Here is a 26,222-nt window from a genome sequence, read left to right as displayed (position 1 = left end):
AAGTGGATTTGCATATAGTCTGGCTCCAAGTTTACAATCAGAGCATCTCAGCAGGCCAATCAATTCATTTTTTTATACTTAACACAAAACACATAGGTAAGGGTATGTATGCATGTATACACATTCACTTTTTCATTGGTACCTAAGTGCCACATTGCAAAATAACAAGGCAGCAAGCTGTACTCATTTTTTCTGGAAATGAGAGGAAAATAGAGGAGCAGTCACTCAGATTCCAGACGATGGGTGGGCCTGCTTCTTTCCCAACACCTTGAATTGCCCTGGTTGGGTTCAGGGGGGCCTGACAGCTTCCACCAGTTCCTATATTTATTTGTACAGGAGGGTGTGCACAGAGAGGGCCACCAGAGGAGACTGTCACTTCCAGTTAAGAGGACAAAATCAAGATGAAAAAGAAGCTAAAAGCAGAAGGGAAGGACCCTGCTGTTATCAAGATGCGATAAAACAGACATATTCTTTGCATCAAATGTCTTGGGAATTTAGAAAGTAGTTGTATAAAAACCAGGGATCCCTGTTTATCTGCAGCTCGGAAATCAGGGTGAAGGGGGTCACGAGGAAAGCATTGCACTGAATGCTCCCCAACTCACCAAATCCAGCATTATTACTACCTATATACTGTACACGTATCAATTTTCATCAACATTTTCAAAACCAGAAGCTCTTTTTGCCTCTTCATTAACTTCTTATGAAGCCCATATTTGGGGGAAACAAAGTGTTACCCTCCCCTAGCTGCCTTTGTTCAGAGGATGTGCATTACAACTCCTATGATTTCTCCTCACTACGGTCAGTGCCTTTCTTGGGAGCAATGATTGGGTAGTGGCTCCACATTGGGAAATGGGGGTTGCTTTGTACTGAGTTGAGCTCAATTCTGTTGCAATCTTTATAGTTCAAGGCTACAGCCTTTCCATCCTTACCTGGAGATGGCAGTGATTGACAGTGGGCTTTTCTGCATGTAAGTCACCCAGGCTATTCCTGACCTAGAATGAAAATTGTCTGGGGAGAAGTTTCAGATGGGTTCTTGTTATTATGCATACCTATTTTTTATTTATGTATTGAATTTATATGGTTTATATGGCCACCCACTCAACTTCAGTGACTTCTAAGCAGCTTAGAAAGAATAAAAACTCAACATACAAAGAATAAAAGAGTATCTAGGTAATGGGAAAAAAAGATCTAGAAATCCTATTAATGGTATACTGAATATCCCTCGCCTTATTACAAATTTGTAAAACTAATGGTCTTATTAATTTTGATAAATTATGAAGCTTTTAAAAAAGGAAGTGGTTGGGCTAGCTCAGGGGTCGGCAACCTCGGCTCTTTTATGACTCGTGGACTTCAACTCCCAGAATTCCTGAGCTGGCTCAGGAATTCTGGGAGTTGAAGTCCACGAGTCATAAAAGAGCCGAGGTTGCCGACCCCTGGGCTAGCTGAACTAACCATTAGCTAACCTCGCCTGGCAGGGCCATGAACAAAGCTTTATGGTTAGTGGGTCTGTTTTGGAACCCACTTAATGGGTATAATAAGAATTTGGGTTCACTAACTAAACTGAACCCTTGTAAAACCTTTTTGACCATATTTGTTCCAGCCGGTTCCCAAATGGATGACAACACAGCAGTAGCCAAATTGTTCAGCTTCTCTTTGTGGATTAATCTTAGCAACATTCATATTGGAAGCCTGAGTCATCTGCTTATAATTTCTTCCTCTGCCTGTTTTGCAACAAGTCATAGATATTGCTGCAGAACTGCCAGCTGAGCCTATTTGAGTAGTTATCTACTTTTGTAAAGGGTTACCTCTTTTCTAAAAGTGTTTTAATCCACCTATCTCCTCTTCACTCTTAGTTCAGTCAATTCAACCTAAAATAAGTGCTAAGTCAAACCAGATTTCCTTGCAGAGGCTTTAATTATGTTTCAGGTTCAACTGCAATAAACCAGTTATATTGGTGAGTATAAAATAAATTCAGTGAAGCTCAGAATATACAAATTCAAAGAGTCTTGTTAGTAAATTCCAAAGGGGGGGAGGAAGAGGATCCCGCATATAAAACCTAATTATCCTTGGAATTCTTTGCTACCAAAGATGATGATGGCCTCCAAGTTGGAAGAGTTTAAAAGCAGATTGGATGTACATAGAGAAGACCAGCTTAATTGAGGGTGATTTCTCTTGAGATTCATTGTTTTTGGGACTGGGGGCAGCTGGCCTTCAAATCCTGACTTCACAGATTTTCAGAAAGACAGGGCTACCTACATCTGGACCTCCTGCTTGCAAGGACATCAAACAGGCCATTGTGAGAAATAGTAGATTACGATGGAATTTGGGCTGATTTAGCAGGGCTTTTATCACGTTCTTATAGCAGGGTGACCATGACAAGTTTCAGCCTATTGCTGACAGATCCGTGGCTCCATTTTGCAGCAAAGTGGTAAAGCTGCCCTAAATTCACTGCAGAAGGAAGACACACGAGGGAAATGAAATTTTCCTCCCACATTGCTGTTTACACACACACACACACACACACACACACACACACACACACACATTCTTTCCCCAATCTATATCTATATACGTGTATATGTGTGTGTATATGTATATATAATGAAGTTGCAATGCTGAATACAGATATAGATTGGAGGAAGAATTTTGCAAGCTTTTTATCCCAGAGAAGGGGTGTGAAAGGAATTTAAACCCTGAGCTTGGTAAGTTTTTTTTTTTTACAAAAAACAAAACAAAAAAAAACCTACAGGGTGGAAAATAACTCTTGGCTATCCTTTCTAAAGTGTGTCACATGTTGCCATTTAAGGCTCTGCTTTTTTATCCTTGCCTGATGCAAGACACTGCAAGAGGGAAAAAAAAAAGGGGGGGGGAAATTAGCCTGAAATAAAGCCCTGCCCCACAAAGTCAATGACATCATTTGCTGTTCCCTTTCAACCAAATCCTGCTTCTTGAACTCTTCATCATTGTAATGAAGGAAACAGCTGCTAAAGCAAACAACTCCTCGGGACTATTGGAATAATCAGTGCTAATCTGGGGGTGGCTTGAGGCTGGGTGTGCCTCTGAAAAGGGATAAAGACTTCTGCCTGCCAAGAAGTCGAGACTGTTATGCTGTTATGTACACAGACAGCAAAACGAAATGGAGAATTCAAGTGAGAGACATCTGCAAGTTGGTATGTTACATGCCTCGTGCCTGAGTAGACACACTGAAGTGAGAAGAGAGTTTTTGGTATAAACTCATTGCTATAAATTAATCAGTTATATTCACTGGTACAAGAAATAACCAGTATCAATCAATTGGATATTGAGGATTTGTTTTTCAAAAACAAATAAGGGCATTAAAAATGGTCACTCTTGTTTTACTTAATCTTATAAAAAATATTATCTTAGAATATTAAGGAAAACAAGAATAGTCAAGTTTTTAACATAAAAACAGTATTGTACATAATTCTTCAGAAAATACAGCATGTTCATTTTTTAAAGAATCCAAATACGTCAATTTCATTGTGAATTAAAAAAAATATTACAGTGGCTGTTTTAAGGAAATCTGTTGTGTTAACTAACATTGATAAAGAATTCCAGAATAAGCTTCAAGTTACCGGACTTCACATCAGCCTAAGTGGAATAATTACCATGACACCCCTGAAAAAAAATCTTAATTATGAAGTCAATCAAAAACATTATAGGAAACCAGCAATGGTGACAACAACATACAGCCAAGAAAAATAGAGACATTCAGCAAAATAACTAAAGTGTAGCTTAAGAGGGCAAAATGAATTTAAAAACATTTTCTACAATTCTGTAGCAGACTTTGTACTCCCCAAAAGTAGTTGCCTGTCCACACCAGCTGGGGCCACTATTAAGAGCTCTGGCCTCATATTTATAGTCTTAGTTGTGCATGCACAAAAGTTTTTACAGCAGCAAAAGTTGAGATGATGGCTGAAACCTAATGAGTAAAGCCACATCGCTTTATAATGTGCGCTGTGACACACATAAAAATGGGCAGGACAGCAACTGCAATACTATGGACACCTCCTTGAATTTGTCCTTTTATAGTAGGCTGCTGCTGGAATGTAGAGCAACGTGGTTAAGGTATTAGAATCTTGAAAGCATGTGAAAAGTTCTACTTTAATGGGAGTGGTTTTGCATTTCTTTTTCTCATGCTTTCTACTTTCCCAGGACTGAGAAATCTTTTTGCAATGGCTCCACATTTTTCTATCATTCAGCAACATCATCCCAGCAATGCCACCTCCTCCTGCAAATGTCACAGCCACTGTCAGACTTCCCCGATAAGGACAGAATCCCAGAGAATTCCCAGATTGTGCACAAAGTCCTGCAGGATGTATGCAGATCCAGTTAGTTCTAAATCTCCATCCAGACTAGTTGACACCCTGACATTTATTCCCTAAACTACTTCTAAACACTAGCCCAAGATCTTGCATCAGAAAGAGGCAAGCAAACAAATATATTTTAAGAACGTTTTCATCTCTAAATCTTTTTTCTTTGTCTTATCTGACAAGCTCCAGCCTGGTACTGCTTCCCCTGTACCTATGGAGCTTGAAACATTTCTCCCATCCCAAGATGTTATTCTTGAATCCAAGGCAGGTGCTGACCTTGGAGAAATTATGAAGAAATGGTTACAAAAGCTAAATTGAGAAGAGGGAGGGAAGGGAAGACACTGTTAGGCTTTCAGGATTATATAACTACAACCTATATACATTATTAATACAGTATAATTATATTCAAAGTTGTAGAATCTGTTTCCTGGCATTCCTTGAAGGGCTGACGGGTGAGGAAAGGCTCTCTCTTTCCACAGGCATCCTGTAGTCTCAGTGCCCAATATCTATACAATAACTTTTTGACAATCAGATTTTTTCCCAACTTGTTCCCGGCTGATGGCATTCCATGTGTGGAAATAGGCTGGAATACCATCAACTTATACTCTTTGATCACCACCATTTCAGTAACTCATTAGCTAGAGGGCTGGATTTACTTGAGCCCATGTCTCTGTTATTATAAAATTTTTGGTGGGTCAGAAAGCCCCCACTCCTTCCCTTCTCTATACAGTGCATAAAGGCTTATTTTACTGTCATGTTATATCAAGGAATGACGGCCTTTTCAATGTTGCTTGCTCAAATAACAGATTTTACAAACAAAACTGAAATACTATTTCTCCCAGGAACTATTATCTACAACTGCATCAAGGTGCCAGCATTTCCTAGCTGGGTAATTAGAACCAATTCTGGAGAAATTATTTGTTATCTAGTAAGTATACTATTTCTTCCCCTTCTATATTAGTCTCAACTCTCTATGCAGTAATAAGGAAAGGAGCTGACACGGACTTCTGGGCCTCGCCTAGCCTCTTGAGATGCTTTGCAAGCTTGTTTGGGCCTGCTGTTTTTAACGCATTTCTAATCTAGTTCATTAACAGCAGACCTCCAACTGCATTTGCCTAATGATAAACATCATTTCACCTGGGCATTGATAGCATAAATATATTCCACGTCAGCTTAGAAACCAGAAATTGCTGAATTCAACCACTCAGGATTGTGAGTCCAAAAGAATCTACCTTCAACTCCTAGATTGGCTGCTTGGTGACTGACTATGTTGCCTTGAAGATTTCCCACCAATATTCTTTGTCTTTATTACTTTTAACTGAGAAAAGCTTTCTGCAGATATCAATGGATAAGCCTAATTCTTCTTGAAGAATCTGTTTCTTTTATCCAGGAAGTCCTTGACTTACAATGGTTCATTTAGTGACTGTTCAAAGATACAGTGGCACTGAAAAAGGGACTTACGACCATTTTTCACACTTACGACCATTGCAGTATCCCCATAGTCAAGTGATCAAATTTTGGGTGCTTGGCAACTGACTCATATTTATGATGGTTGCAGTGTCCCGGGATCATGTAATCACCTTTTGTGATCTTCTGGCAAACAAAGTCAATGGGGAGATCAGATTCACTTAACAACCAGGTTACTAACTTTAACAACTGCAGTGATTCACTTAATAACTGTGGCAGGAAAGGTCGTAAAATGGGAGAAAATTCACTTAGAGTTTCACTTAGCAACAAAAGTTTTGGGCTCAATTGGGATCATAAGTTGAGGATTACCTATAATGTTTGAGTGCTAGCAGTTCAATATCACACATTCCTTTTTAACACATTGGTTACTGCTCATCGAATATTTTTTCTTTGTCTTCAAGACCTTTGCAGAATCACAAGCAATATTTCCATTTTATACCCAGAAAAATACAGGTTGTTCACATATAAAATATTATAGGATGGGCTGCAATTTCACTTTGTAAAGTCAAATATTTAGATTAGGATTCTTGTTTTCTTTGAGAAAGGATATTCATGTCATAATCTTGCCAGAATTCAGTGTTTGGTTGTTTTAAACCAGGTGTCTTCAAACTTGGCCCTTTTATGACTTGTGGACTTCAACTCCCAGAATTCCTCAGCCAGCGTGCCTAAATTCCTAAATTGGGTCTGAATTTGGTTTGAAGACATATCATGCACCCCTTGCTAATGGTCAAGAGGGTTGGATTTAGTTGGCATGTGGAGACCTGCCTCTATTTCTTCTTGAGCTTCATTGTGGAAGGAAGGCAGAAATATATTACAGAAGGTGCCCTTTGCAACAAAGGGTTAGTGTGTAACAGCTGGCTTATATGAAACTCCCAAGTGCACTTCCACAGCCCCGAAACCTTTCAATATTGGCTTTGTTTCCTAATATAAAAGCTGGTCCACATTTTCCCAATGTATTCAAATGTGTAATATTTTAGAACAGTGTATTTCGACCTTGGCAACATGAAGATATGTGGTTCAGGGACATGCTGGCTAGGGAATTCTGGGAATTGAAGTCCACGCATCTCCAGGTTGCCAAGTCTGAGAAACTCTGCTTTGGAAGAACTACATTTCTTGCTTTCAGGTGATAGGATTTGGAGAGATAATTTGGCAGTGCAGACCCTGGGATGCTAATTTGGAATGAACGTTACTTAATTTAGGAAAGCGAGCTAAACACAATAGTCAGATACTTGGATTCATTTATTATTACTTTCATTAGATACAAACCCTATCACTTTTAGCATCAAGATGGAAATTGTAGTCATCTATATTAAAAGCTGCTTTGTTGAAAAAGACTACCTTAATAGTCTTATATAGTCATGTTAATTTTGGAAAATGCCTGCAGGAACATGTGGCTTGTTTCCCAGAGATGTTGTGTTAGGAGGAAATCAAGCATTATTTCCTATGTACACAGGGACTAGGTTTGCAGAGTTTCCCAGCCCCTAAAAGAGAATGGACAATAGCTTATTAAGGCCCATCTAATTGGACTCACTGCTGGCATCTGGCATCCATCCTAGCTGCTCTAACAAAGGAAGGCATTACAACAGCCTGGATGTGTGGCCTGATCTCATCATTTTATATTTGGGAGGGTGAGCTACTGAGTCTAGCCCCATTTGCTATCAAAGATTTTAAAATCTTTTTGAGAAGTATGCAAGTATGCCTACAAAAACCATCCAGTTCGTGAAGGCCGAGAAGAAAAAAGAAAATTAAACAATTGACTAGAATTGGAGTGGTACTGAGAAGGAGACCACAATTCTGGTTATCCACTATCAAAATTGCTGAAATGCAGTTCTCTTTTGCCATACCTTTTGTATTTACTGTACCTTTTGTAGATAAACTAAACAATTCTGCAATGCCGAAAGATGAATTTGCTGTCTTTTGTAAGTATTCATCTATACATTTTCACTAAAATCACACAGGCTCTGTATTTTCTTGTTAAATGGAATATGCATGTCCAACAATACCCCAATTCTTAATTGGACTTCTCTCAGCTGAATTATTTGATCATTTCTCTTATTTTTTCCTCTGATAATCCATGTCTAGTTTAATGCTCAGTCATAATTCCCAAAGCTCCTCCCTACTAGAATGCAAGTGAAAAAAAGGGCTGTGTGGAATTTCTCCCCCCCCCCACCTTTTATACAAATTTCAGGCTGGCTGGCTATTGTGATTTGAAATGAAAAGATGTTTAGAAAACAAACATTCTGCAACCATCACTACCACCACCCAGCATAACAAAGGTTTAGATATATTAAAGAAAGGACTATCTAATATCTCTGATTCTTAAAACTCCTTCCTACCCCAAGGAGAGACTCCTTTAGAGCAGCTGGAATAACATCTCCCCTTTGCTCATTAATCAGAACCTTGTCTCCTTGAAAAGCAAGGCAGCTGACTCTGCAGGGGGGAAATGTCAGTTTATTGGAAAATGAGACTGCTGTTGTCTAGCACAATTCATTTTCCACATGGCTGTGCCTGTCAGAGGTGGTCTCTGCCTCTGAGGGGCTAAGGCTGCCTGCTGCCCTGCATTTGGACATCTTTGCTTGGCTAATGACAGCCAGGCACCATCTTCCAGATCACTTTTTAAAAGGAACCCTTGGCAAGGCAGAGGGCTAACTAATGAATACTTCCCTCCACTCACATGTGCATACAGCATGCACCCATGCATAATTTCCTCTGGGGGCAAAGTGACACCTGCCTGTAATGTTTGAAATAGTGAACTGCCCTTGTAGAAGCTGTCACTGGATATTACAATCCTATGTATGAATTAATCTAAAGTCGCATTGATCTCATCCATTTAAAAACCTCCTTTGGTTTGTTTCGGATCAGGTTCACAATCTCTCTAGGCCAGACATGTCAAACTCGCAATGTCACGTGAAGTGCGACCTATCAGAGCTTTTTCCCCATTGCCGGAAATGGGGTGGGCATGGTTTCGTCGTGACACATCCGGCCTGCGGGTCGGCAGTTTGATACCTCTTCTCTAGGCCACGTGCAGCTTAGTGTATTTTGTGAATCCAACCACGGTGCTACACTTGAATTCTGCAAATTGCGGTTTATTCAGTAAACCATAATTAAAGCAAACCATGACTTAACAAGCTGTAGGTTCTTAGCCAAACCCAGAATGAGCCACAATGCTTAGACACAAGAGTTACTCTGCAGTCTACAAAATAACTACTGAAATGTGAAAGGTGGAAAATGGTAAAATAAAATTAAAAAATGTTGCAATGCCAAACTGAACAACATGAGGGGAAGACAAATTGTTTCATTGGTAAGAAAAAACAGTGGGTTCAACAAGAGAAGTGCCTCAGAAGTAATCAGTGAAATTTGATTTTCATTCACACATTCTATGAAGTATATAAAATGTTTCTCTCTGACTACAGTACCCCCAAATACTTAGTCTATAACTCCCATCATCTCAGATTCTGACAACGTCAGTTGATGGAAATTGAAATATCCAACCTTTGGAGAGATCTAGGTTAATGAAAAGTGTCATTCATTGGAAAGTGTATCAAGCAAAATCTTTCTGGTTGCATATCTTCCTTTCTCTGGTCTCATGTGTCATTCCATTTTGGAGAAAGCCTTGAGGGAAGGAGAGACAAAAATAAGGTGAGGAACAAGTCTCTCCTTGGATATACTAAGACAGCTAAATCAGGGGTCCCCAACCCCCATTCCGTGGACCAGTACCGGGCTGAGTCATGCCAGCAACCGGTCCACACAAACAAGCAAAGCTCCAATTGTGGGATTCAGGCAGCACACAAAATCATGCGCCCACCGGTCTGTGGAAAAACCTCTCTCCACAGAACCGGTCCCTGGTGCCCAAAAGGTTGGGGACCTCTGAGCTGAATAACATTTGAAGACTGAGCTGAAGGACAACACAGTGCTTCCTTCCCAGTCATTTGTATTTCAGTGCAGGTGATGAAACATCCGACTGTGTGAGAGGGCAGGACAAGCCATGTCATATACAGAGCCCTCTCCCTCAGCACTTCTGAGGCCACCTTATTCTTCTGAATGTTGCACTGCCCTCATCCTAAGCAGCAGGAAACGGTCTCACCTTGCCTAATTGTAGAGCCAGAACCTTCCTCACTCTGCTTTGCTGGATATATAGTGGCATAAAATCAACCAACAGTTCCAAATGATTGAGGGACATTGCCACACTTCTTAAACTTACCATACTGTACATGTACAGAATGCTTCTAGATGCAAATATCATCAATTTATATCAATTCTGTGGTGGCACAGTGGTTAGAACACAGTACTGCAGGCTACTTCTGCTGATTGCCGGCTACCAGCAGTTTGGCGGTTTGATTCTCACCGGCTCAAGGTTGACTCAGCCTTCCATCCTTCCGAGGTTGGTAAAATGAGGACCCAGATTGTTGGGGGCAATAGGCTGACTCTGTAAACTGCTTAAAGAGGGCTGTAAGGCTCTATGGAGTGGTATATAAGTCTAAGTGTTATTGCTATTCTTGGAGGCCTTGGGCTTAAAGAAGGAAGTTCATTCAATTCATATTTGTACCCTTTCTACCTGCCTCCATATTCACATCCTATCTTAAACTACATTGGATATCTCATTGAGATGAGTAAGGTTTCATTGTTGTCCTCTTTTTAATGATCCTGGTACAAGATGGTGTCTTTGCATCGCATCTAAAAACTTCTCCCTTTGCAATGGGAAAAGAACAATATTGAGCAGGATTGTGCAGGTTAGATATGGAGCCTCATCCAAATCTAACTGTTCTAGTAATCTTGCGCTAGGTTACTGAAATTCAGCAGGAAAATGCCTACCAATTTTCTGCGCTCTGCTACAAGCTGACAAACTGAGCAGCTGAGATATGCTTCCCAGGGGCCACTCTCTTCCAAATAGGGTTTATACAATCAGAATCACTAATTTGAGATGGGCAAATTGAATCAAATCATAAAACCTGAGTTTGGATCTTAGAGCGTGTCTTGGTAAATATCCTTTACTCCAATGTTCCAGCTGTTTCCTCACTCTGAAAAAAGGACAATCTGTCCAATTCCTTCATAAGGAAGTGATGAAAGAGAAGGCTTTGTGTAGTAGTATATTTTAGGATTTACATAATTTATGTTGATTTACAAACATATAACAGTCTGTGGCCATATTATGCTTAGAAATATCAAATGTCACCAGATGGCAAGCAAAGTTTTCACATTCAAGGCAGAACTGAATGGCTAAGTAGTTAAGCTAGGCCTTGTAGGAATCTCGAATGTATTATTCCTGCCTCTTGTTTGGTAATATACAGGTAGTTCTCGACTTAAAACTGTTCAAAGTTACAACGGCATTGGAAAAGTGATCTATGACCATTTTTCACACTTTCAACTGTTGCAGAAACCCCTGCTCACGTGATCAAAATTCGGATGCTTGGCAACTGATTCATATTGCGGTGGCTTGGAGTCATGTAATCACCATTTGAACCCTTCTGACAAGCGAAATCAATGGGGAAGCCAGATTCACTTAACAACCATGTTACTAATTTAACAACTCTGACAGGAAAGGTCATAAAATGGGGAAAAACTCACTTAACAACTGTCTCACTTACCAAGAGAAATTTTGGGCTCAAGGTTATACGTTGAGTACTACCTCTATGGCCAATGATGCCGAGTAGAAAAAAAGCAATATTGGTAAAGCATTGCAAGCACTTTCCACCAAGGTAACTTTTATCTGGTATATAAAATGACAAATAATCTTCTGTTTCAAGATGGAATTCAGAATTTAAATAGGTGTTTCCTGACCTGATGCTCACTTCAGCTAGGCTGCACTTTGGTTCCCATTATCCCGTCAGCACTGCCATCATTACAGAAGACAGTAAGTAGGAAACACTGTTTTAAATTATTCTATTTATAAGAGTGAGCGCCTGTTACTCGTCCCAGCTTCTGCCAACCTAGCAGTTCGAAAGCACGTAAAAATGCAAGTAGAAAAATAGGGACCACTACGGTGGGAAGGTAACAGCGTTCCGTGCGCCTTTGGCGTCTAGTCATGCCGGCCACATGACCACGGAGACGTCCCCGGACAAGCACTGGCTCTTCGGCTTTGAAACAGAGATGAGCACCGGCCCCTAGAGTCGGAAACGACTAGCACGCATGTGCGGGGGAACCTTTACCTTTACCTATTTATAAGAAAACAAATCCCATGTCCACATATGATGTGGATACCTTTATTAGAACCAGTTGAAAGGCTGCAATTAGCATCCCACCTCTTTCCAGAATTTTTCATCAAACATGCTGATAAATGAAGTAAAAAACAATGTAAAACATTGAGAGATTGTGGGGAATGGGGCAATGGCTAAAACAGGGTCTCTGTTTTGTTAAAACTACAATATGCCTCTGAAAGCTGAAAGATTACACGAGTTATGACATACACACTCTCTATCAAAGGCACTTTGTCAGAAGAGGACATGAATTCCCCTGCCAACTGGCCACTTGGCAAAGGTGAACTGTATTTTATTTCTGATTCAAGGTAAATAAACTATTGGGAGGGAGGGTAGGTCATTCATATAGTATTCACTAGCAGATAAGCCAATATGCATGCAAAAAAACAAAATGCCATGAAAAATACAGGTCAGCTTATCTGTGCATGGTGTATTTTTTCACAGAATTTTGGATAAAAATTCAAGGATTAGCTTATCCACAGATGGGCTTCTCCATGAGCATATATGGTTCATTCAAGGAATTGTGTCTATGCATATTATGTGAATGGGCCACCACAGTTCAAACACCATAAATAGAGCTCAAATGCAGTACTTTTCAATAGAGGCAACTGATTTACCAGTGAGTCATCTACTCTGAGTCACTTGATGAGTTTTAGGCAACAAAAGAATGTGAGGCTACACACTGGCATATAAACTCAGCCAGAATGAATCATACACATGATAAACATGCAAGTATGTTGGAATTTGTCCTGAATACCGAAGCCAGGCTTCAGTATCCTGCATTCATTGATTTTTATTCTCACATGTCATTCTCACTTATTCAAAATCCATTCTGATTTACTCAGATCCCTGACTTAAAATTATGAACGGACCCATTTGAAAAATATTACCTTTGCTGAAAATCAGGCAACCAAAGTTCATTGGTAGCAACGGGCCTTTAATTGGGTTGCATGATCACACACGTGTCATGAAGCCAGGCTTACTTACTTTATATGGTGATATCTTGATAGACATGTTTTGATGCCACCATGCCTTGTTACAGGTTCCAATGCTGGTAGTAGCTTATTCAGGCAGACCATTATTTTCTGTTGCTGAACATGGCAGCATCTGGGCATGGCCTCTTTTGCATGTCTGTTATCTACATTGCAAAGTACTGCACTTACAACATTATCAAGTACAATACAGGTAGTCCTTGGCTTACAACAGTTCATTTAGTAACCACTGAGAGTTACAACGGCATTGGAAAAAAGTGATTTATTTCATGGTTGCAGCATCCCTGTGGTCATGTGATGCAAATTCAGATGCTTGGCAACTGATTCATACTGATGACAAGTGCTGTCTCTCGAGATCATGTAATCACCTTTGGCAAAGTCAATGAGAAAGTCAGATTCACTTAACAACCATTTTGCTAACTTAACAACTGGAGTGATTCACTAACCTGTGGCAAGAAAAGTCATAAAATGGGGCAAAATTCACATAACAAATGTTTCACTTAGCAACATAAATTTTGGGATCAATTGTAGTCGTAAGTTAAGGACTACCTGTAAAATTGTAAAAATATGCACGGATAGCTACCCAGTGGCGTAGCGTGGGTTGTCAGCACCCGGGGCAAGGCAAGCCTTGGTGGAGCAGTGGGCTAATGCCTCCTTAAGTAACACCAGCTGCCTGCAATTAGTGCAGGTTCGAGTCCCACCAGGCTCAAGGTTGACTCAGCCTTCCATCCTTCCGAGGTAGGTAAAATGAGAACCCAGATTGTTGGGGGCAATTAAGCTGACTTTGTAATAATGCCGCTGGGGGGGGGGTCCTGAAAGCCCTAATAAGCAGGCATATACATAGAATGAAGGCTACTGCTAAGCTTGTAAGCTGCCCTGAGTCTTCGGAGAAGGGCGGGATATAAATGGAATTAAAATAAAAAATAAAAAAATAATAATTTGCGCCCCCTAACCTGTGGATTTTAGCACTCGAGTCTCTTCCACTAGCTCAGGAATTCTGGGAGTTGAAGTCCATGAGTCATAAAAGAGCCAAGGTTGCCTACCCCTGAGTTAGGTTCAAGGCAAAAAAGGGTCTCTGGAGAAGAGGGAAAATGCTAGTTTAACACTGAAACAAGGCAACTTTAAGGTGCCTCAGCTGTGATTTAGGATGAGACAAAGAGAGGACATGGCGTTGAAAATGGTTAATGGGGCATGTTTGTTCCACTCTTAGTGGACGTCAGGATAAACCCCACGAGAGAATGACCTTACAACAGATGTGAATAGGCTTGGACTACGTTTGTAGATTGAGTGCATACATCACATGGAGCGATGATGGGCTTCATCAAGATTTATGATCCCACAATTGGCTAGTTTTCTCCATCTTGTCCTAAACCCTGGATACCAACCACGGTTTATGGCTTAGCATGTGGCGTGGGGTTGACCCAACATGTTAGGCGACAAACAATGACTTCCAACTTACAATGCCTCAGCTTCCCAAGGTTATTCCAAAGCCGGAAACGCCAACCAACCCACCCTGCAGCTTTGCCTGCTTAGGCTGAACCCCAGGAATTCATACTTGCTGCGGCGCCCGACCTATTTTCTGCCCAGACGCTGCTTATCCAAGCCAAGCCGCCTCCTTCTCTTTGGCACCTCACCCCAAAGATTCGCCGGCCTGGCTGGAAACTCTCGCTGCTGGCGACGTGTGTCGGGGGGGGCGGTCCCGATCGCCGATGCACGGTTGGATCGGCAACCTGCCGACGCAGCTTTCGTTCCAGAGCAGGGACCCCCGGAGAGACGCTGCAGCGATCCTCCCCCCGCGGGAAATCCACCCTCTTTCAAGCCCCGCCGCGCCTTTGGCAACCCCGGGAGCGCCTTGGGAGAGCCTCCGCAGCGGAGCCCCAGGCTTGCAGGAGGGCCGTGCTCTGTGCACACTCAGGAGCCGCCTTCTCCTTTGCGGGGGGGGGGGGGAGGAGGGAGAGAAGGCTTCCGTCCAGCGCCGGAGCGAAGGCGGAGCGGCCCGAAGGAGGAGTCACACTGTGTGGTTGTGTGTGTGTGTGTGTGTGTGTGTGTGTTGCGCCGTGGGGCGTCAGACCCTTCCCGGCTGGGGCTCCGGTGCCTCCGCCCTGCTGGATCCCGGCGCCGTCGAGCGTGCCCCCCCAGAAGTTGCGGCCGGTGCGGCCGGCCCCCCCTGCACCCCCCACGCTACGCCACTGTAGCTACCCTCAGCTCCTTATATATGAAGAAGGGTGATGCTAAATGTATACATATGAGCAAACTCTTTATCCATAAATTCTGGAGATTAATAGTTAATATTTGTACTGGATTCACACATATCCTGATAAATGATACCTCCAGCCTGTTAAAAGGAAAACAGACCCATTGTTTTGTCTGTCTCTTCTGATATAATAACAATCCAATTAAGAGAGACCATCTGCCTGTTTAGAAAAGCACTGATATTGCTGGAGAAAGGACCTTATGGCACTCAGGTATCTAAAAAGTAATAAATTATTATTGTAGAATATTCCTGAATAGATAAGGTTCTTTTAATGCAAATCATGCCTGTCTAGATAGATTACAAATTGGCCAGGAGACATGCAATGTCATTATACTTGCATAATATACAGTACATTATACATGTACTGTAAATCTTTCTCCAATCCTTTCATAGCCTTCAGAAGTAGTTAATGTGGTCATATTTCTCCCCAAATAAGACCTAGATGACAAAAATTTACATTCCTCCTTTGGGAGCAACTTTTCTGGCTCCCCCCCCCAACATTGCAGTATCTGACTCACTTGTGTACCATACTCCCTAACCTGTCCTCCCAATATGATTTTTTGTTTTTTGTTACCTTTGTCGCTACTTATTTATTCTGAATAAATAAGTATTTTCAAAGCTGTAGAAGCAATTTTATAATACTGTAATTTTTGCCGTGAGGCAGACAGCTTGGGCAAGGATTTTGTGTCTGTTTTCCATTTCCTCTCTTTGGACAATGTGGTAAATGCTCAGCTATTATTTTATTTTAGAGGAACCTGATTCTCAATTCTTAACTATAAAGTTCCTGCACTGTTTTGCATGTGTTTATTAAACATTAGAATGAAGTGAACAAACTGTGATGTACCCCTTATTTTTGTATGCTTATAATGCTAAGTATAGTCCTTTATGAAACACATCTCTGAACATAAGACTTTCAGATTGTGCCGAAAGTCTATGTTCAGAGAGATTCAATCCTGACACATCTCTTCTTCCATCTCTCCTTTCTCAAGAATCAATGTGTACTTAATTTTTTTCATAAATTTCTGTTAATAATGGTTTGACTTGACATGGCAAGGAATACATACCTCTTTTGTGGAACTAAAAACAGAAGTCCACACGAGCAAACATGAATCTACCCTTTTAAATACAATTAACTTGGAGTGCCTCTGTCTGGATTCCTATAATACTATATGTATTTACTCAAAAATCATCCCCACTGGTTTCAATTGCGATTTATCCTCAGATGAATTAGAATAGGACTGCCGTATAATATCTTCCCAGAGGTTATCGACCTTACAATGATAACAATAACATTAGCACCTATTTGCATTTTGAAAAGGCTTCCAGAAAATGACCGCATGAAGTTGATGACCCAGTGAAGAAATGCAAAATTAATAACGTTGGCCAAGACAACATGACATAACTACTCCACAATGAAACTAGGCCTGAAAGGAAGAATGAAGATCATCTTTCAGTAGTTCTGCAAGCATAAGATCCTAAATTTAATCCTTTGCATGTTAAGATAAGAAAAAGCTGCCAGGGATTGGAAAGCAACTACCAGCATGGACTAGCTTTGTGTCCTCCTCCAAGACAACAAATTCCTGAGATCAGGCAAATAGATTCTGAGGAAATTGGGTTGAGATAGACTGCATTGGAAAGACTGGTGCAAAGCAATATGTTTCGAGTTTAGAAAATTCTTCTTCAGCCTGTGGTCAAAGATTATGACAGGAAATCACAAAGAAGAGGGAGCCAAGCTATTCTCCAAAGTGCCTGAGAGCAGGACAAGAAGCAACGGATGGAAACCAGTCAAGGAGAGAAGCAACCTAGAACTAAGGAGAAACTTCCTGACAGAACAATTAACTAGTGGAACAACCTGCCTCCAGAAATGGTGAATGCTCCAACACTGGAAGTTTTTAAGAAGAGACTGGACAGCCATTTGCCTGAAATGGTATAGGGTTTCCTGCCTGAGCAGGGGGTTGGACTAGGTGACCTCCAAGGTCCCTTCCAACTTCTTCTTCTTCTTCTTCTTCTTCTTCTTCTTCTTCTTCTTCTTCTTCTTCTTCTTCTTCTTCTTCTTCTTCTTCTTCTTCTTCTTCTTCTTGTTGTTGTTATTGTTGTTATTGTTGTTATTGTTGTTATTGTTGTTGTTGTTATTATTATTATTATTATCTGTTCCAAGGCTTTAACATTTCAACTATTTTCTTTAAAATAAGCTTACTTTAGCTCCAGCTAAAAACATTTGGGATGTCAAGTTTCTAAAGGCTAAAGGGCAGCTCCACTCCTACAGTATTTTGACCAGAGCCACCAACTTTGAGCTCACTTTACAGAGAGCTAAACAAATAGCTTGCTCAAGAAGACACTTGGCACGTGCCAGCTCACACCGAGCCCCACCAGCCCAAACCTTTCAAGCACTTAAGTCAATACAGAAAAATGTTTCTCCCTCCGGATGCTGGTCAGGCACAGCCTCCCTCTAAAGGCAGCCAAGAAAAGCCAGGCAGATGAAGGAATTTAAATAGGGCTATTATTCCTACTACTGTGGGGGATGGCAGAGAAGGAATACATCCATTTTTTTCTTCCACTCCTGCTTTTGAATATACAACGGAGTGGGATAGAATCAGAAGGGGAGACTAATGTTTAAAACTATCTTCTGCTATTTCAATCTAAGTTGTTAAAAAAAATATTTAGCAATCAAATTTTAGTGGCAATAGCGAAGGGAAACACACCCCAGCCTCCTACCAATCAGCAGGTTTTTAAGCCAGCACATTCCTTTTTTCCCCCAGCCCTTTGATCAACAGCCTTGAAAAATCCCAAAGAATGTAGGCTGAAAACTTCAGAAAGAAGAAGGTCTGGTTTAGCTATATGTTGCATTCCCTTGGAGTACGATTTCTAAAATTGTAGCATATCCTTCATAGCCCAGGACTTTTTTCAGAACTTTGTTCTTTTAATACATTTGATTATTCTTTAAAATAGATTTTGAGCAGTTTAGACGAAACAGGGACAACGCCAACCAGTTAAACCAATGACCTAAATAGGACTGGATTAGCCTAAATCAAAATGTTCTGATCCCGATTCCAGCCAAGCTCGTTGCTCATTCATCCCCACAGGGCCTGGTTCTTTTACTCTGGTGCACATTGTTCCTCTGATTCTTCATATCATAAGTCTGCACTGATTTTTCCTCCAAAGTGATAAGGATACTACATTTCCAGATCCAGATTCTCTTTTAGTTGTTCTGAGTCACACACCCTCAAGCAATAACTGTTGAGGCCATCCTGTGAATTGCTAAGTTTATCCAGATATAGTGGTAGGTACGGATAACATTTATTTTCCCCTTTCCCCCAAAAGCAGTATGCAACAGTATGGACAGTGATTTTTTTTGAAAATGTACTCCTGATACGAGGCTGCATAAAGACTGCAGGCTACGTGTGGAATGCCATTCCATACCCATCACCTTCCAGATGCATCGGAATACACTGTAGACTCTAAATAGCAGTTTTTTTCATCCCCACTAAGATCATTTGGGATCTCTGGTATTAGACTAAACTGGAATAGAGCTTATTCTGGAATAACCTGGATCAATTCACTTGGAGAAGATAAGTCCCTAAGCCAGCCCACAAGGTCCATTTGGTCTAGCAAAGGGGATGGGCAGCTTATCTCATATGACTGCTCACCAAACCTAGTCCTATTTTGGTACAGTCTCCATTGCTGCATAAAGTGCAACTGACTGCATTAAGACAAGTGAATTGTATTAAAAATAAAAGGAATAACTGAAGGATTTGGGGATTTCCTTTTCCTCCTGGCCCGTTCCACTGCTCAGCTTTAATAAATAGGGTTGATAACGAACAAACAAGGCTCCCAGCCTGCAACTGGCTCCAAGTCCCAGACTCAACTTTCCTTATATGGGAACCTTTTGAAGGCTGGTTACAAGCTTTGGCTGATGGCAAAAAACTGCACTGAGGCTTATTCTTGGGGAAGAACTGGTGGAAGAAGACAGTAGAGTAGCACCCTGGGGTCTCACATAACTATTGGTGGGGGCATTTCACTCCTAGGATTGATCAGGCATTATTTTTAGGCTTGGTAATAGCCTTCTCCAGTCTGGTCCCCTCCTAACAGTTTTAAGTATAACCCGTCATCAATAGCTAATGGACATTATAGCTGGAGAAGGTGGAAGCCATCTGAGACATTTGGAGGCAACCAAAGCAAGCAAAGCTGCCCTAGAATGACTAGTCCCTGTGCCCTCTATGGGGTGGGTGGGTCATCTGGTAGACTCCTGTTCCCACTGGCCAGCTTTAAGGATGCAGCTTTTTGGTGCCTGGATAAATCCCTGCAGTTTTCTTGGCTAGATAAGTGGTTTGCCTTTGCCTTTTTCCTGGGCAGAAAGGGAGTGACTGACCCAGCTGGCTTTGTGAAAATGGGTTTTAGGCGAAAAGAGCAATCAGAGATCTGATGTGATATGAAGAAAATGCTATTTTGGACATGCACAGATAGAAATTAACAGATAGCTTTACTTTATAAAACACAACTTTTCTCAAAGAACTCTCGGTCATAATGCTGAGGAACATCTTTTTGGAGGGTTTAGGAAAAGAGATGTGGTTTACTTAATGAACCCAAGTTCCTTAATCTACCCGACATCGTGAACCTTAAATTAATCATGGGACTGGATACGTAATGTACTAGGCTATAATTTCATGAGTTAGTCTGCAGGGGTGTTTAGACTTCAAACTCAGACAAAGATCACAAAACAGTCATTTCCACTCCAGTTTTGCTTGTGAAGAGAAACTCAGTAGGTTAAGAGACAAGGTAAATACTCTTTCAGTCTGCACCAATAATCATATAACAAGTTATAGCAGCAACCTACCAATATTTTCATTAAGAGGTAGTAAATATTGATCAATGTTGATACCATAGAAAGTCTACAGGGAGGAGGGAGGGAGGAGAGAAGAAGAAAAAGAACAGTCATTCTTCTAAAAGGAATATATGTTACTTCTGCTTCTCTGAGATTTTTGCAGTCATTGCAGGAGAGAGGCTCCACCTAAGCATTTTTTTACCTGGGGGGGAGGGGCTGCTGGTTAATGTGTGTTACAGGCTCTGCTGTGAATTTCCACCTAGGGAGGCTGGTCCATGCTCTGCACCTTGCTGGTAGCTTCAAGCAGTGCTAAGAAGACCAGCTGGCTAATGGACAGCTTGACCAGCAGACTTGCTTCAGGCAACTTTTCCATGTTACCAATGCTTCTCCTGGGAAATTATGCAAAGATAAACAGATCCCTGAGGCAGAAGCACAAGGCTGGGGTATGAAAAAAAAATCATTCCAATTATTTTTGAGATGGAGCAATTAAGGGAGAGGAATTTCATTTTCTTGCACAATAGGGTCTGGAGCCAAGCAGCATGTTTTTAATGCAACTGGCTTGACGCTCATTCTAAGAAAAGCAAAATAAGTCTTAATCTGAGCTGAAAAGCCATTGCTTAAGTCAGGGGTGTCAAACCGCCGGCCCACGGGCCGGATGCATCATGCTGAAATTGCACCCACCCCATTGCCGGCAATGGAGGAAAAGTCACGACACGTCACGTGACATTGAGAGTTTGATACCCCTGGCTTAAGTAGATTGCTTAAATAGATAGCCATGTCTGGGCTCTGATATTAAACTGGTTTCGGCCTGGTTATTAGTTAGATGGGAGACTTGTAGGGATTTCCAGGATTGCAGGCAAGATGGGAAAGTTAATAAACACCTTACAGCAGTGTGGACTTCAACTCCTAGAATTCCCCAGGCAACATTCCCTGCCTGGCTGGGGAATTTTGGGAATTGAAGTCCACACAGCTTAAAGTTGCCAAGGATGAAAAGCATTGCCCTGGAGTAAGGTGATGACAAATCGCTTCCAAGTTTTGCCAAGAGAGATTCATAAGCTTCTCCATTAACAAAGCAGATGCTGAATTCAACTGGAAATAATTTTAACTTATTTATGTCAGGCTTTTTCAAGCACAGCCTTAACATCTTTTTCAGTTTCTTTCAAACACTATTGTGCTATGATTCCAGATCTCAAGAGCCATCCACCTCTTATTCTGGAACAGGCTAATCAGCAGAAGTCTCACAAACACATTTGGCTAAAATAGTTTCTTTACTGCAGCAATGAAGTCATAGACACACAAAAGATCTGCCTAATGCAGAAAACAGAAATCAAAGTCTAAATATATCTCTGCTCCAGAATTTAAATTCTAAGCCTTTTTTCTTCCAACTTTATGAATCAATGGATATTTGGTCTTTCTTTTCATGGCCTCAAGACTAGGGAGCACCTGCTGAGTTCTGACATAACAATTCTGTCTGGCTTGTGAATCACTGATTCCCTTTTCATTAGCCTCATTTCTGCTGTTTTAAAATGGGGGACCCCCAAACTCCAGGCCGTGGAGTGGTACCAGTCCGCGTGGCCTGTTAGAAACCGAGCCATGCAAGCAAGCAAAGTTTCATCTGCACATGCGCAGGGTCTAGATAGTGCATGAAACACACGCGCACGTGCACACACACACACGTGAGGATTATTTTTCCATAGAACCGGTCCCTGGTGCCCAAAACATTGGGGACTGCTGGATTAAAAGATGCTGAAGAAGCAGGGAAGAGAAGTAGATGAATCGGAAACAAAATAAAAATAGCAAAATGGATGCAAGATACACTGCCAATAGACTATTCTTGACGTTGCTGTCCAAATGGACTTTGGATCTCTGCAGATCTTTTGCATTAAGCAAGATCCCCCTCACTCTTATTGCTGATTATGTTGTCATAAAGCTGAAGATCTAAGCTGAATCAAAGTATTCTGGGACGTGTCTCAGTCAAGTCTCTCATTAATTATATCCCTCAAACATCTGACAAAATCACATTCAGATTTCAAGCCCTGCTAATAAAGATAATTTGGTATAAGTGTAATAATATGGAACTCACATTGTCTACAATACAACACTTCTGGCAACACCAATATTTCCATATAGTTGAAAGATCACAGGATGAATTACTTTTATACAGTACAGATACAATTTCACATTTTGTGAGGGCAGAATTCAGGTGACAGAATCTGACACCATTTCTACTGCAGGTATATAATAATGCATAATTATCCTTCAGAAAGTACAGGGATCATTGGTCTCTTACAAATGGAAGGGGCTCATGTCACAACTGTTTCACGGAGGTGAACTCTTTGCCACCTTCTGGATCTTTTTATTGCTGGCTTCTGATAATGTAGCTCCTTCATGGAGCTTAAGGTCTAACAGATATAATTAAGTTTACCTATCTCAAGAAGTTAGCTCCATCTATGTTGTAGCAGACTAAGACTTAATTGTGGCATAAGAGCTTAGATGGTTAAAAAATATGCTTAAGATGGTGTACATATCCTATGCCAAGCTTTCACCAGTGGTAGTATTGCAATTTTTGAAGGCCGCATAGGGTGGGGCTTCTGGAAATTTCTCTTCCAACACATCTTGAGAGCAACAGTTAGGAAAGGTTGCTTTAAGCCTACACAGAGATGTTTTTAAATGAGGGAATTTTCTCATGCCTGATATTTGAGGGAGGCCTATATCTATATTGTCACTTTAATGACATATAGGGCAACTATACCAACAGAAGGGAGGGAATTCAAACATTTACCTTCAAACTTCTCAAAATCTTCAAAATGGCCAGCCTGGTTCCATCCAGTGTGTTATTTGTGTATATTTATAATTATCCTGGACCTTAATCTTGACTTCACTCTCTTAAGCATGGCTTCCCCACCCCAGTTAACATGGCACCGTTCATTTACAAGAGAAAAACTATTAGGAGGCTATAATACTACTCTCTGCCATCCACAACAAACAAAAAACCCATCCCAGTATAGATTGAGCATGCTATTCTCAAAACAGAAAAATAAAGATTTGAGAAAAGAAATGGCATATTCTGAAAAGGGCAAGGCTGGCACTTTGAACATCAGGATTTGAGCTAGCAGAGACATGTATTTCAATGCAAATCCAGAAACATGTACAGTAAGGGGACAGAGGTATAGAGAATGAGAATTCATCTGAACTTGTAGAAAGGAGTCTATTTAATCGTCAATGCCACATCTGAGACCAATACCACATTCAGAGGGATTACACTTCTAGAATGTTTGAGCTCAAACATCTATATAAGTCTCAAGTGCTTAGAACTGTTAATATTGAACCTTTAAATACGTTAGCTCCTCTTAAAATGAAATTCCATCCTTTTTTAGAAATGCAAAGAGAACAGAACTGTGCAAGCCACCAAAGATGGAAACATCGTGGGAAGATATCTGTGTTATTCTGTGATGGGGAAAAAAAATCTGGCAGTATCTTTTCTGACTAACAAGTTTAAATTTAAAGTGCAACATTAGTCTATAGCTGCTTTATGCTTCTAATGATGTCTTTTAATAAAAGTTGTCAGCTAGAAAAGTGCTACCAAACTCCTGTGCCACCCAAGCATATTTAGGGTAGAAATGGTAAAAGTCTGTTTGTTGCTTTGTGGAGCTGGCCAAGTATAGCTAACTTGGTGGAGCAGTTAGCAGAGCCTTGGTGGAGCAGTGGGCTAAGGCCTCCTTAAGTAACACCAGCTGCCTGCCATTAGTGCAGGTTCGCATCCCACCAGGCTCAAGGTTGACTCAGCCTTCCATCCTTCCGAGGTAGGTAAAATGAGGACCCAGATTGTTGGGGACAATTAAGCTGACTTTGTAATAATGCCGCTTGGGGGTGTGTGTGTGAAAGCCCTAATAAGCAGGCATATACATAGGATGAAGGCTACTGCTAAGCTTGTAAGCCGCCCTGAGTCTTCGGAAAAGGGCGGGATATAAATGGAATTAAAAATAAATAAATAAATAAAAAACTTCCGTTCTTAAAAACATGGCAAATCTAGCATTTCAGCAAGGCATTCCCTTTCTCCCTTTCAGGATTGCTAGTTTCTTTTTAAGTGGTTACAATTCAGCGCTGCACGTTGTAGAGGGTATTGATAACCTTTTTTTTTTTGAGAATGCTGTTGCCAAGCTAAGCCAGGGCACATCCCTGGACTGTCACGCACTTCCTCAAGTATGAGAAAAAATACTAACTGCAGCAGGGAGATGTAAGTTCTCGAGGCCAGAAGGGGCCACCAGAGGGGATTTTATTAAAAACTATTGCCAAAAGGCAGAAGGGAGATTTCGAAGTCCTTCCCCTCCCCCCTCCTCCTCTTTGCAATTTATCTTGGAGAAAACTCTAGGCTCCTCCTAAAAACAGGATTCACTGAAATTAGCCCAAGCCAAAAAAAAAAAACAAAACACCAACCCAAAAACCACACCTTACTGGGTATGCGTATTTCTGTTACACAGGCAAAGCCGTGCTAATCATCCCCCCCCTCCTCCCTCCCCAGCTAAGTTGCACGTCTTTTATTTCTTCCAAAGGGAGGAAAGACGGGCTGCGAGGAGGACTTCCCAATCCAGCCATTTTTAGAGCATTCCCTCGTTCCCGTCTTCTGGAACAACAGGTGGCTTTCCTGAGCCGGTTTCACAGCAAACGGTGGCGGGGTAGGGATAGACTGCAGGGGTCTTCAAACTTGGCCCTTTTATGACTTGTGGACTTCAATTCCCAGAATTCCTCAGCCAGCAAAGCTGGCTGAGGAATTCTGGGAGTTGAAGTCCACAAGTCATAAAAGGGCCAAGTTTGAAGACCCCTGGGATAGAGGACAGCAACGGACAGATTGGAGGGGGCCGTTGGGTGGGTGGCTGCCGTGGCGCCTGCCGAGACAGAGCAAGGTAGTAGTAGGCGAGGCTGGAATTAAAAGCGACCAAATCCAGCCTGGCTCTCAAAGCCTCCCTTCCCACTCTGACGCAAGAAGCCCGTGCGACCCAAAGTCCTCGATTAAGAGAGAGGAGCTCTCTAGTCTACAGGGCTGTTAAGCGCGGGGGGGGGGGAAAGGGGAAATGAGAGCATCTCCGCCACCTACTACCCCCTTCCCGGGATTTTTCCACTGTCTTGCAGAATTTGCTTGGACGGGTCGAGCGTGCTTGTCCTCTCTCTCTCTCTCCCTCCCTCCCTCCTGGCGTGCTTCGACGCAGACGCGCGTAGCGCCGCGGGGCCTAAGGCAGCAGCGCCCTTGCCCGCTGCGCGGCATCCTTACCTTGCTCTCATCCTCCTCCTCGTCGTCGTCGTCCTCGTCCTCCTCTTCCTCCTCGTCCTCCTCCTGCTCTTCTAAAGCCACCGGAGCAGCGGCGACCGCGTCCCTTTCCTCCTGACCGGGCACCTTCCGCTCTTCTTGAACCTGACTCCGCTGTTCTGCTTTCACCGCCTCCGGGGCAGCTTCGTCCTCGCCCTTCTCCTCCCCGAGCCGTTCTTCCTTTTCTCCGTTCGTCCCCTCTTCGGCCCTTATTTCTTCCACGGCGTCCCTTCCAGCTCCTCGGCTTATTACCGCCGCCTCCTCCTCCTCCTTCTCCTCCTCTCCTTTCTCCTTCCGAGGCTCCGCTCCGGCCGCCTCCGGTTCCCTACCATCCTTCTGGAGGGCTTGGCCGGCCGTCCGCTCTATCGCAGCAGCGCTCGCCTTGGCTTCCCCTTCTTCCTTTGCTGCTGCTGCTGCTGCTGGAGGCTCCGTAGCTTTGTCCTCTTCCGAGGACCTCAGCTTGACAAAGACCGACGCTAGAATAACAGCCAGGACCGTGAAAAGCAGCGGGACTGCAACGTACAAGTCCACCGCTACATCCATGCCTCCGGCGGCTCTGCGACCCGAGAGCGCTGCCCGCAATTGAACCGGGGAGCTGCGATGGCGACTCGTTGCCTTCTCGTGCTTTTTCTTCCTCTCCGCTTTCTTGCCGTCGTCGCCGCCGGGCAACTGAGCAGCTAAACTGAATTCAGCTGCCTGGAAGCGGCGGTCGGTTAAATCCCTTCTCTTCTGAAGCCGAAAGCGGGATAGGGTTTCACAACACCCGCGTCACTACGCCGGGGCCCGCCCACCTCGGCCTCTGGTGCCACTCCCGGCAGGCCGAGGCCGCCGGGATGGCCGTTCCCACGTACGAG

At 42.3% G+C, this 26,222-nt stretch overlaps 1 protein-coding gene across 4 annotated transcripts in view; it reads right to left on the bottom strand.

Annotated features, from left to right (window-relative positions):
• The window catches only part of MXRA7 (matrix remodeling associated 7), a gene marked incomplete at its 3' end in the record, with an annotated part of 52,851 nt that extends 26,731 nt beyond the window's left edge, over positions 1–26,120 (bottom strand). For all 4 annotated transcript variants that reach the window (XM_083354989.1, XM_083354990.1, XM_083354991.1 and 1 more), the window contains exon 1: positions 25,333–26,120. In XM_083354989.1, coding sequence (XP_083211115.1) covers positions 25,333–25,911 — 579 coding nt within the window. In that variant the 5' untranslated portion in view covers positions 25,912–26,120. The remainder of the gene's footprint in view (positions 1–25,332) is intronic.
• Positions 26,121–26,222: the final 102 nt, after the last annotated feature.

This window comes from Vipera ursinii (assembly GCF_947247035.1).
Source record: "Vipera ursinii genome assembly, chromosome: 2".
Lineage (NCBI taxonomy): Eukaryota > Metazoa > Chordata > Lepidosauria > Squamata > Viperidae > Vipera > Vipera ursinii.
Note: the sequence above shows the minus strand (reverse complement) of the source record. Positions and strands in the feature narration are given on the sequence as shown.